Source organism: Carcharodon carcharias, chromosome 7 (genome assembly GCF_017639515.1).
Source record: "Carcharodon carcharias isolate sCarCar2 chromosome 7, sCarCar2.pri, whole genome shotgun sequence".
NCBI lineage: Eukaryota > Metazoa > Chordata > Chondrichthyes > Lamniformes > Lamnidae > Carcharodon > Carcharodon carcharias.
In genome coordinates this window covers 18,976,493-18,990,173 of record NC_054473.1, presented here as the reverse complement: position 1 = coordinate 18,990,173, position 13,681 = coordinate 18,976,493, and the positions used below count along the sequence as shown (strand labels likewise).

The 13,681-nt window shown below is 43.2% G+C and overlaps 1 protein-coding gene across 4 annotated transcripts in view; it reads right to left on the bottom strand.

Annotated features, from left to right (window-relative positions):
• Positions 1-13,681, bottom strand: part of sema3fb (sema domain, immunoglobulin domain (Ig), short basic domain, secreted, (semaphorin) 3Fb) — a 259,929-nt gene that overhangs the window by 223,643 nt on the left and 22,605 nt on the right. For 2 of the 4 annotated variants that reach the window (XM_041191095.1, XM_041191097.1), the window contains exons 1-2: positions 4,931-5,448; positions 1,228-1,375 (exon numbers count right to left, since the gene is read on the bottom strand). In XM_041191095.1, coding sequence (XP_041047029.1) covers positions 1,228-1,330 — 103 coding nt within the window. In that variant the 5' untranslated portion in view covers positions 1,331-1,375; positions 4,931-5,448. Of the gene's footprint in view, positions 1-1,227; positions 1,376-4,930; positions 5,450-13,681 lie in introns of those variants that run through there. The other 2 variants (XM_041191098.1, XM_041191096.1) reach the window with 2 other exon arrangements.

The following is a 13,681-nucleotide window of genomic DNA, read 5'->3' as shown; positions in this document are numbered from 1 at the left end:
TAAAGTCTGGCTGTGACAAAGCCAGATAAGACATGCAAACTCTCACAGTGAAATATGACATTCAAACACCCCCACAACTCCCCCAGAGTGAAAACACCAACTACCTCCATGACAAAGAGACAACGTTCCAGGCTCTGACCCCATAACGTTGGCCGAACACTCCAACATCACCATGTTGGCGTCCTTTGGTTTCCTAAAGGCACGACTTTCCCACCCATCTCAGCTAGCACTTACGCTGATGGTCTGAAGTTCATTAAGCGTTGAAGCCGGATGCAAGAGACCAGGTCGCTTACGACGTGATTTTACTTGCTTTAATAGCAACCTGGGTGACAGCACATAATGACCATCAGGAACCCACTGGCCTGAACTTGGCATGCTAAATTCGCCACCCTGCGATTCACATCACTTGAAAATCAAAGGGTGGTGCCACCTGGACACAAGCACAAATAATGGTCACCAATTAAATGTTTAACGGGTGTGAATCGTTTAATTCAGTCCTTTGTGCTGGCTTCATTTCCTCCTGTGTCGCTAACACAGGCTGAGCTCTCATGTTAAAAAGGGCATGGGAATCATGGCAAACCATCTTGGCGCGTCAGCCTGGCACTGTTTGCTCGGAGGTCACACCCATTGTGTTCCGACCCGCACAGCATCCTGGCAGATTCCCCGGGGTGGGGGGGGGCGGGGTTGGGGGGTGCACTTCATCCCCAGAAAATAAAAATTTGGGAACAAACTTGTGGAATACGCCTCTTAGGATTTACCCCAGAATAGAACTCTTGGAACAATAGTAAATAATCTGCGACAGATTGGATTTGGAAATAAGCCATACTAAGCATACCCCTGGGAATGGGGACGGGAGCATGAATTCACAACCTCTGGAAAGAAATGTCGAGAAACGTATCCGGAAAAATTAACCGCTGGAAGCAAATAAGCACCTGGAGGAAGACCATATTTCCACGCCACAGATCCAGTACGAAATATGTTATTAATTTTGCAAAACAATCTTGCTTCAATTGAAAACACTGAGAGACCATGACTACAGCTTCAAGAGTAGAGCATCCTATACTTCGACAGGGTGTTGCTTATTACCTTCCTTTGCTATCTTTCAAAGAAACTCCACTGCAGCTTGATCCTCTCCCTCTGCATGTCAGCTCCTGACACCGGTGAACTTGTCAAGAAATAATTACCTTACTTTAATTCATCGGCACACACAGCATGTCCGTCGCTTACCTTTAAAGCTCAGATACACCCGGGGGGCAGTCTGCTGATGACCCCTGGCATCGCCACACCATAGGGAAAGCACCAAGAGCCAGGTGGGCAGAAGGTGGTCCATGGCAACTGTAGCCGGCCGATTACAAAGAAACAGGAGCCTTCAGACCTGCATCAGGATGAAGGTACAAAGGACAAAAAAAAAAACATAATCCCTCATCAGTTGAGTGGCTAGGCAAACAGCTCAATAGTGATTAAATCCAGCTTTTTTGTGGGTTAGTAGATACGAGACACAGAGAGAGAGAGAGAGAGAGAGAGTCTGAATACCATAGTAACTTTAATATCTGCGCAGGGGGAAATGGTGCATCAAGGAAGGTGTTCTGGTGGGGAGAGGGGGTGGGGCGGGGGGAAATGGGAGGGAAGCCAAGTCGGTGCTGATCGTTAGAGAACAGCTCCCATCTGAGAAAACTGATTAAAATGGCTTTGCAAGCGAGTCAGGACCCAGCGTGAAAACAGTTATCAACGCAATAATTAATCATTGTTTGAAACATTAGCTCCAGTAAATTCAAATAATCCCTTTGAGTACATTAAGCAGATTTCAACTCCCCTACGAAAATAAACACTTATTACTGCTTTGAATGATTCCTTTTCCATTTTTATTCCAACAGTGCTCCCTCCACTAACAAAGCTGTTTTGTGAGTCTGTAAATTCCTACTTTAAAAAAAATAATATTTATAGCAGATGTTGACCTCCTTTGAAGGTGCGATACTGAGAGGCAACAGGAATGGTTATGAAGGGGACAGATACACTGCTTGGGGTCCTTGATGGTTGGGTGCCATCTCACCCTCCACATATCTGGTAATTTTCATGAGTCAAAGAATTAGAGCTTTTCTCACTTTTTGATCTAAATTTCCCAGACCAGCAGATATGCCAACTCTAATAATTCATTTAAGTGAGGATTTGAATGCACAGAGTTAGATCTGGGGGTTGGCAGGGTGGGGAAGTTGAGCTTTTATCGCAGACTACAGGAATATTTCCATTAAGGTAGCTCTTGAAACAGCATAGAGAAAACAGCTACTTATAAAAAGCACAAATGTGAAGGCATTTCATGAATATAAAACTTAGGCTAATTCCTGCACAGGGATAGTGAGTAACTCTGAGTGACTGAGGGGTGTTTCTATGCTGGAATTCAGCAGAAATTCAGGGAGCTGCAGTGAAGACTGAAAATTTGGTTCACCTCTGTGACCACTGAGAAAATAGAACAATAATAAATAAAATACAGCCAATAGTGAATTGTTTTGTACTTCAAGGAATTTATATAAAATCTTCAATCTCACTCACAGAATTATATTGACATACACATACTTACAGAAATACACTGACACACATTACAGAAGTATACTGACACACACACACACACACACTTACAGAAATACACTGACACACTTACAAAAATATACTGATGCACGCATTTACAGAAATATATTGACACATTTACAAAAATATACTAACACAGACACACACTAACAGGAATACACTGAAGTGCACACACGCACTCATGCATGCACACACACACACATGCACACACACACACACACACACATACACACACACAAAATACACTGACACATATGCACAAACACTTACAGAAACATCTGACACATAGTCACAGAAACACACCCTCAGATGTACAGGCACAGAAATACACTGACACACACACACAATCACAGAAACACGCTGACACACACACACTTACAAAAACAATGACACACACAGAAGTACACAGCCAACACAGAGCCACAGAAACACACCCTCAGCCATCCACAGTCACAGAAATACACTGATGCACACACACACACACACACACACACACACACACACAAACAATCACTGAAACACTCTGGCACATACACACTTAAAGAAACATAATGACACACAGAAATACACAGACAACACACTGGTGATACACAATCTCTGAAATAGACACACACACACACACACACACACACACACACACACACACACACACACACACACAGAAATACGCTGACACACATACACACACAGAAAAATGCTGAGATACACTCAGAAACACTGATACACGTCCATAGAAACACACTGACAGACACACTCACAGAAACACATTAAAACACACAGCCAGCATAATAATGAGAATCTGTGTTTGCTGTTCAACTCCAAAAGACGACCAAATACTGAAGCCAAGCCGGCATTTGTTTCCAAATTAATAGTCGACCCAGATTTTACAAATGGTATTCATTGTTCAGGCATTGGCTCAAATTCAGAACCAAATGAAATGACAGGGTCAAAACTGATTTTTAGTTAATCAAATTTTATTTGGAGTTCCAACATTTGATTCAATGCAAATTCTAGTATCAAGATTCTATCGTTAACAATATAAGGAAAAAGCCACAAATAAAACAGGAAGCTATTGAAATCATTGGCCAGGGCACGTACATACACTTTTGGGTTTACAGTAGGACTTGATCATATACGATACAAATTTGGGATCAGAGAGTAAAAACGCTTCATTCTCATGCTGTACAGTCCCAAAATGGATTGAGGTTTGTTCTGTGCAGCCACATAATTTGGGTCTCCTGTAGCATTTCACATTTATTATTACTGAAGAAATGCATTTGAAGGCAGGTATCTTTAATAAGCAATTACTGGTTACAGAATTGGGTTGATGGAAAGCTCGATTTTGGTAGGTTTTGATAAAAAAAATTTAACTTCAAAAAATGGGTGTTAAAATCTCATCTACAGTCAAAAATCAAACATCACAGTATTGAATGCCTTCAGTACGGTTTGACTCCCTGAATTACTTCAGTTTAAACACCAAGTTCTCATTTGGTAGATTTACTCATTATTTTTCTTGGTGGGGGGGTTGGGGGGGGTGTGCGGTGGGGGGGATAAAAAACACAACAGCTTCACAAAACACTGTAATGGAGTAGGAGTGAGTGAAAGATCGCACTCGTTGAAATAACCCCGAGTGCTGGGGGAGCCCTGGGAGCCGTCCTGCTGTCTAACCAGTAACAGCACAAGCAGGTGCTGTTGTGACATGCAGAAGGCATTGGAATCCAGCTCTGATCTCCTTAGCCCTTTAGAAGGAAAGAAGAGGGCACGAGCAGATATCCCACAGATAAAAAGAGAGGAACGCGCCTACCCGGCTAGAGAAGGACAGACTGACGGGATGAGCGAGAGAGAAAAAAAAAACTGCGCAGATGTTTAAAGAACACAGCCTTGCCAGCTGACTGTCGAATAATCCCGTGTAAAAAACGTGACTGTCAAACGCTCGGCATCAACATGCATGCCAAACATTTGCACGAAATGGTATAGCAGGCTCTCTGCTTGTGCTCACCTCTAATGTCCAGCACTCTTCGTTCACCCTTGCCTGGTGCTCCCAGCAATGCAAAGCTACATTACTTTTAGCAGTCCATTTATTAGCAAAGCGACAGTATGCAAAGAGTGAGACCACAAATAAAGGAGAATAAAACCGCCCTCTGGAATTGCATTCGTCAAAGAATAATACAAACTACACTCAGACTTTGAAGCACAAATGACCATCCCACTCATATCAGTCTCTTTCACACCACATTCAAAAGCCTCTGAAAAGCCTTCAATTTATCTCATTTGCAGCATTGTACTCCAGCAACTCACACACAAACGTACATGAACACAGAGAAAGGACAAAATTTGAATGAGTTACCTATCAGTGGCTACGCTTGCTTGTCAAGGGGAGCTAACTTTGCAGCACCCGTTGATCCAAGGAAACTTTCCTTCCTTTCCTGGCACAGGGTCAGGCAGCAGAAACAAAAATAAAAATGTCTCAGTGACAACGGTGACAGAAAGAAAATGTCCCCAGTTTTATCTCCACTTCACAGTTTTTCAGAGCTTCAGTTTATCCAGAAACATGCTCCAGTCGCCGGCTTGCACTTGAAGGCAAAGCAGCTCTGCACCTCTCACAGGTAGACTCTAAATGAGCAGAAGCACAGCCCCCTGTCCTTGTCCTGGTTTAAAAAGGTTTCTCAGGTATGCAAATGATAAGTGGCTCAAATCTTGACTTTGAAAGAAAAGGGGAGTTTCTCTCTCCCTCTCTCTGACTGTCTCCCTCAACTCACTGCTTCTGACTGCTCTCTGTGCTGTACTGAAGAACATGTCAGGTGGCGAAGAATCCACAGACGTTTGCATAATCCATCCTACGGAACAAAGTTGCGTGTTGGAATGCTCGCTGATGCCATCTCTGGGTAACTTATGGTATCTGCAGCCTCCTTTCTTCGGCTTATGAGGGCTGAACTCAGCAGCAAATTCAAGGCAGAGAGCTGACAACTCTGTTAACCCTTACGTTGCAGCAAGATCAACAATTACTACTCATCCACCACCTCCCCCCCATCCCCCCACAACCCTCTCCTTCACCTGCCCCTGTCATCCAACAAGACATCTCACACAGCTTTCAGAACCTACAGCGAGAGCGGGAAATCAAGCCTGATACAGGATATGCCGGGGGAGTCGTTTTCTGATTTTAAAAAAAAGCATAGAGACTGAGCGGTATCTCCCACTGAGATCTGCATCATAACAGCAGCTGGGGATGTCATAACTCGGCTTTCTGGATAATCGCCATTCTTCTAGACTCCCTGAAGAAAAGTGGAGGTCAGCCCCATTGTAAACCTTTACGTTTCAGACTAGAGAGAGAACCAATTTGAGACGATCATGGCTGGAGTACAGAATTATGGTGTTTCACTAGCTTTATTAGTAGATATCGTTTCCTTTATTTTCTCTCTTATCTCACAAACCCACTTTTATATATTTGTTCCTAAGTTGTGTGCATCCTGGCTGGGCCAACATTTATTGCCCATCCCTAATTGCCCTTGAGAAGGTGGTGGTGAGCTGCCTGCTTGAACCACTGCAGTCCATGTGGTGTAGGTACACCCACAGTGCTGTTAGGGAGGGAGTTCCAGGATTTTGTCCCAGCGACAGTGAAGCAACTGTGATATAGGTCCAAATCAGAATGGTTTGTGGCTTGGAGGGGAACTTGCGGGTGGTGGTGTTCCCATGTGTCTGCTGCCCTTTTCCTTCTAGGTGATAGAGGTTGCAAGTTTGGAAGGACCTTTCAAAGGAAGCTTGGCATCTTGTTGCAGTGCATCCTGTATAAAGTACACATTACCACCAATGTGCACCGCTGGTGGATTGTTTAAGATGATTCTTGGGGTGCAGATGTCTAGCTGCATACAGACACAGCCTGCTACAGTATCTGAGGAGTTGTGAACATTATACAATCAACAGTGAACATCCCCACTTCTGACCTCATGATGGACAGAAGGTCATTGATGAAGCAGCTGAAGATGCTTGGGCCTAGGATACTACCCTGAGGAACTCCTGCAGCGATTTCCTGGGACTGAGATGACTGACCTCCTACAACCATAACCCTCCTCCTTTGCGCTAGGTATGACTCTAACCAGTGGACCATTTTCCCCCTGATTCCCACTGACTCTAGTCTTACTAGGGCTCCTTGATACCATATGCAGTCAAATGCCAGCTCGATGTCAAAGGCAGTCACTTTCACCTCATCTCTTCAATTCAGTTCTTTGATCCATGTTTGAACCAAGGCTGTAATGTGGTCAGGAGCTGAGTGGCCCTGGCAGAACCCGAACTGGGCGTCAGTGAGCTGGGATTGCTGAGAAGTCATTAGTCATTGCAGAATTCCTAGCCTCTGATCTCAATTATAAAGGTGAAATGACTGCATTTATATAGAGCCTTTCATCAACCTCAGGAGGTCCCAAAGACCTTTACAGCCAGTGAAATATTGCACTTTTGAAGTGTAGCCACTTTGGTGATGTAGAGATGTAGCAAGGTCCCACAGACATCAGCGACAAGACCAGACTTTCTGTTTTAATGATCTGGTCGAGGGATAAATATTGGCCAAGACACAAGGAGAACTCCCTTACACTTCTTCCAAATAGTGCCATGCGATCTTGTATGTCCAGCCTCGGAGGGCAGACAGGGCCTCGCTTTAGTGTTTCATCTGAAAGACTGCATTGAATTTTCAACTTGGGTTATGGACTTAAGTCTCTTCAGAAAGGCCTGAAGCTGTCCTTTCTCTTTGTCAAATGTTGAGGGGAGGGGGCTGCTGTTTATCCCCAGAATTTCCTCTTTTTATTTCCGATTTCCATCATACTGATTTCCTTTTGCTCACTTCACCTCGACATTTCAAATCATGGTCAAACTCATTTGTCCTGGTTGTCTGAGCTTTCATTCAGGCTCTTAGGCCACAAGAGCATGTCCATAGGCGCTGGAGTGTTCTGGAGGCACAGTTCTGTCAGCCAGTTGGAGAGACCATCTTTAAATACAGTGGGTCATAAACAGTGAATCAGCCCATTCAGCTTCCAGATGTGGTTCAGCCAAAAAAATGAACAACTAGTCAACAGCCACGGCCTATCATTAACCAAAACTCAGGATCACGGGGAAATATCCTGTACAGAGGTGAGGTCAGGCTTGTCTGTGATGGCTTTCACAGGTGATGGCTCCCTGTCTGGGCTCCTGCATGAATAAGGGATATTCAGACAAGACAGCGCATGATTGGTGGACCCTTGTCTCCGCAAGGTATCAATGTCCTTTGGCCAGGGAATGTCAAACAATTAAAGAGAAAGCAAAATATTTGCAAAACCTAAAATCTACAGCCAAGGGCATTTTAGTTCTGTTTTGCATTACATTTTTTTTTGACTGAACAGTGTGACAGCATCAGAGGTAAGTGGCTTGGAGCAATTTGTTATTCTGACCTCGTGGAGGAGCTGCATTAAAACACGTGGGCCAAATGTCCCTCCAATCACAGAAAGGCGGGAAGGAGCATGCTCCATACGGCTCTACTGAAACTAGATTGTACGCATCTGAAATGTGATGTCGTTAACAACCACTAAAGAAAAATAACAGCCACTCAAGGTGCTGCTGATCCTTTACTGTTGTTGAAGCAGCTAAGAAACCACTTAACTATATAAAAATCCAGCTGCAGTCTGGGAGGAAAGCAATAATTGGGAAGTGCTCAGTTTACAGGGCCTGGTTAGTGAAGTGAGCTTTTCATAATTGGCATTGAGCCATTTCCCTCAACGATTGCACAGTCAATAGCCACATACTTATATTGTGAAGTGGGCTGTTCAGTAAACTGGTACTAGAAAGCTCCATTATGTAAAAGAGTGAGCAAAATATTTGCCTTCAGAGGTGATAGAATTTGGCTGAAAGTGTGGATGCGATGTCATTGAGTCAGGCAGGATCTGTGGGCAGATGTGAGGAATGTTCCTCAACTTGAGGGCAAGACATGAGTTACAACAGTTTAGATGTATATAAAGCCTTTGATGTTGAAAAACATTCCAAAGTGCTTCACCAAAGTGTTACAGACAAAAATGGATGTCAATAGTTGGGGATATTAGGTAGAGCAGATGATAGAGGTTGGTTTAAATAGATGGATATTAAGGAGGGTCTTAGAGGAGGCGAGCTGGACAGGCAGTAAATTTTAAGGAGGGAATTCTATGGTTAGTGCCTGGACAGCTCAGGACACAGCCACCAATGGTCAAGCAAAGCGGGTGTGGGATGCACTGGAAGCCAGGATCAGACAAGTACAGAAACTATGGAAGATTATACAAATGCAGAAGTTAACAGAAATAGGAGGAGGCATAAATGACTAAAATAGCACCTTGTCATATGACTTATATGGACATGAAGAAAAGTAATAGTAGTATAGTTGTATGGGAGTAGTACATGAATAAAGTACTGCACTGAAGCAGAGGAATGATGGTGTTACAAATTCAAATCTGTCTGATACCTTCAGTCACCTCAGTCACTCCTATAAGCAGTCCAGGTGTCTTAACTTTATGTGACTTGTCTTATGCCTACTTGCTAAAGTACCTCCTGAGATCAACTATTTCTGTCTTTTGCATGTGTAGTTCTTCAATCTCCCCCAAGCAAGGCTGAGAACACATTAAGTGAGACAAAGTCTGATACAAATCAATAAACTGCTTTATTTCAGTCAGATGAACATGCTGAACAACAGTTGTGATCAGATTCATTTAATTCAGGCAATGAAATTAATCTTCAGATATTAGTGCAAAATAAGATATATGTTATACTTCCCCACATCCACGGGTTGTCTTATTTGACTTAAACAAGATGTTTTCTAACAGTTCCTCTAGCATTTACAACCTTTTCGTCTCAGTAAAAGCCTCCGCAGCCTTCCTTATAACAACCTGAATGGTTGTTTGTGTCTCAGTTCCTGTGTTATTCACAGACAGCCTTTGATCAAAGACTTTCCAGCATAAACCCAGCAGGCTGAATGGCCTACTTCTGTCCCGTAATTTCTGTGATTTTGTGATAAGCCATGGTGGATCTGCATCGGTGCCTTCTGTTACTGTGGGTTCATTGTTTGCAGAGACAACCCCGACTGTCACTGGTGCAGGGCTACCTGACAACAGAGAATACCATTCACTCTAAACTGACATCTCGCTAATATGAAAGTATTCCAACTCATCCAATTCCCTAAAGCCAAGGAATCTCTGAGGGCAGGACATGTCTTTTGCTTTGCGTCTGTGCTGAGGAATGCTGTACAAGTTCATCAACCCTGACATTAAAGAACAAAAGCTTTTTCCTAATTAAATCTTTGTTAATCTGTATTGGTCAGGGGTGGAAGAGGGGGATAGGAATCCTCAGATCGGTCTAAAATACTCCTCTTTATACTCAGTCTACTTTTTCTCTAAGGTTAGTCAAGAGGAAAATATGGTCCACAATGTTGAGGATTCCACTCTACCCCTCTTCCCTCTCCTTCCGCCCAATGTATCCTTACCCATGATTAATGACTGTATCTAATTTGATGTTAATTGAGCAACCTTCACCTAATCAGTCTGTGTGGCAATCCCTAGTGTTCTATTGCACGTTCTTCTACCTTGGACTCTAGGCGTGGGACTTGGTTCGTAGAGATTGTAGACATACTCTGGTATCTGCTTAACACTGGTAACCTAAACAGATTACAGACACGTAGCTCCTAGGCATGATTCTAACGTCTCTCTCGAGGGAGAGTCTAACACATGACTGACTAGTGTCGGTGGTACATCATCATCTACATCATACATTAGCATTTCCCATCTGTTAACCCCTTATACTACAACAGTCAGTCCCTAGATGATAAAAGCATTTATTCTTTAAACAGAAATGCAAATTTATATTAAAAGCAAAAGCAGGTTGTAAAGAAGTTTGTGATTGTTTGATATTGAAAAATATCATCCCAAAGGTTGGACTCCTTCTTTAACAGAGGCTGTGATGGTTAAATATCTTCTTTAAACATGTCCTGATGTTACAATTCCTTCGTATAAAGGATCCTGATATTAGATTCCTTTTTAAAAGCTATTCAGATGGTTATGCTCTCATTTTAATGGAGGATCTGGTGGTTAAATGTCTTCTTTAAAAGAGCTCTTAATCGTCTTGTTTCCTTAATGTGGTCCTGATTGTTTTAGTGCTTCTTTAAAAGTGCTTCTATTTCTTTAAGTTGTCAAAGGGAAGGGTTTCTATCTCAATTCTAACCGAATAAAGCTGAAGACAAACACTTTGGACCAGAACAAAAACAGAATTACCTGGAAAAACTCAGCAGGTCTGGCAGCATCGGCGGAGAAGAAAAGAGTTGACGTTTCGAGTCCTCATGACCCTTCGACAGAACTGGACCAGATTTTGGTATCGAGTCAGGAAATTTCCCAACCTGCCGGAGCCGCTTTGGTTAAGAAAGTACCCTGAATTGTGAGATTTTCACTCTCGGGGTAGGCAGGTATGGGATCAAATCGGGCGCATTGGCCCCGGAACAGAGCACAGGCAGCCACATGGGTCAGCAGGTGCTGAGGAGGACTGGTTAGAAGGTCTGCCCCAGTTCTCTGAGACTTCATCCTAGTTGTTTTAGAAGATTTTAGACCCACCAGACCTCACCCCTCACACCCCATCGCCCTCACCGCTCGCCCTCATCCCCTCCAGGTCACCTCATTCCCCTCCACTCAACCCCATGGCCCCTCGTACCTTCCTTGCCAACTCCATAGCCAGTCACCTAGTATCCACCACGGGCAGCCCTCAGGAATCATGCGGAGGTGAAATAAAATTTACTTCTAAATATCAAGTACAATTTTCATTATACAGGCTTGATCATGAAAAATCTCCCATTCATTAAAGCATCAAAGCTTTCAAATCTTCTCGAGCGGTTAATCTCTTACCATTATTTAAAAAGGGCACAAGGGACAGGCCAGAAAATTATAGGCCAATTAGTCTGACTTCGATGGTGGGCAAATTATTGGAAACAATCTGAGGGACAGGATAAACTGTCACTTAGAAAGACACCGATTGCTCAGGGATAGTCAGCATGGCTGTGTTAAGGGAAGATCGTGTCTTACTAACTTAATATAACTTTTTGAGAAAGTAACAAGGAAAATTGATGAGGGCAACGGAGTGGATGTTGTCTACATGGATTTCAGTAAGGCATTTGACAAGGTCTCACATGGCAGACTGGCCAGGAAAGTGAGATCTCGTGGGATACAGGGGAAGGTGGCAGGTTGGATCCAAAATTGGCTCAGAGACAGGAAACAAAGGGTAATGGTTGATGAATGTTTTTGTGAATGTAAAACGGTTTCCAGTGATGCTCAACAGGGCTCAGTGTTGGGGCTCATGCTGTTTGTTGTACATATTAATGATTTAGACTTAAATGTGGGAGGCATGAGTGGGAAATTGGCAGGTGACACGAAAATTGGCCATGTAGTTGATAGTGAAGAAGATAACTGACAACTCCAGAACTGTATCAATGGTTTGGTTGAGGGGGCGGAGAAGTGACAAATGGAATTCAATCCGGAAAAGTGCGAGGTAATGCGTATGTCGAGGGCAAGCAAAGCAAGGGAATACTCAATAAATGGGAAGTTATTGAGAGGGGTTGAGGAAGTGAGAGATTTTGGAGTGCATGTCCACAGGTTCCTGAAGGTGGCAGGACAGGTGGACAAGGTGATCAGGAAAGCATTTTCTTTATTGCTCGAGGTATTGAATACAAAAGCAGGGATGTAATGTTGGAACTGTATAAAACACTGGTTAGGCCACAGCTGGAATTTTGTGTACAGTTCTGGCCACCACATCACAGGAAAGACATAGTTGCTCTGGAGGGAGTGCAGAGGAGATTTACAAGGTTGTTGCCAGGGCTTGAAAATTGCAGCTATGAGGAGAGATTGGATAGGCTAGGGTTGTTTTCCTTAGAACAGAGGAGGCCAAGGGGTGACCTAATTGAAGTATACAAAATTATGAGGGGCCTAGATAGGGTAGACAGGAAAGACTTGTTTCTTCTGGCTGAGGGCTCAATTACCAGGGGGCATGGATTTAAGGTGATTGACAGAGGTTTAGAGGGGACATGAGGAAAATCTTTCTCACTCAGGGATGGTGGGGGTCTGGAATTCACTGCTTAATTTGATGGTTGAGGCTGAAATGCTCAATTCATTTAGAAGGTACCTGGATCTGCATCTGAAGTGCTATACCCTGCAAGGCTACGAACCAGGTGCTGGAAAGTGGGATTAAAATGAGTGGCTAGTTCCTTTGTTCTCTTTTTGGCCTGTGCAGGCATGACAGACTAAATGGCCTCTTTCCGCACCGTAATTTTTCTATGGTTCTACGGTTCTATAAAAACAAACAAATTACTGTTCATACCCTTAATCCTTTAATAGCCTCTTTAAATTGTCAATCAAATCGTGAACTCAGAAGTCCCTGCTATGATAATTTTAGCTTTTCAAATTCAGCCACTCATAATGAACAGCCTTTAGGGAAATGTCAACTAAGAGCTCTATTGAAATTGCTTGAATAGATGCTGCACCAGCTGGCCTGTAAATCAAAGCAGTCCAACAGAGGTTTATTTTAATAATCGCTGACAGATGTAGCCAGTTTTTTTTACAGTTTGAAGAGTGGGTGAATTAAAAAAACTTCAGATCACGACAGTTAAACAAATCTTATCAACCCTTCAAGAGTGTTTATATCTACTCCATAAATTTGTAAATCCCACATTGCTAGTTAAGACCCTTGCAACATCCATAATGGGGCCTGCTTGAACTCAGCACTAAGTTCAAATTGCTCTGCTGAGTTTGGGTTTCCCTCCTCTGTGACTCATGCCTCCCCCCTTTCCCCTTACTGGCAAAAATTGGATCTGTTGGAAATGGAGGCAGGACTTCCACATCCAGTTCCCGCTCACCATTTTTAAAGGGCCACGGTGTCTTCCTGACTCCATGAAAATCTGGCCTGAGAAAATGTTGTTATCAAAGAGAAAAGGCAACATACATGTTTTACCACACAGGTCTGCCGAGTGTCAACTCAATGGACACGGCTTGATGTTGATTTTGACATTGTGCCTTCAACTATTTTCATAAACAATTTATCAGTGTTACAAGATGCTTGGACTGTGACAGCATACTTATTTTAA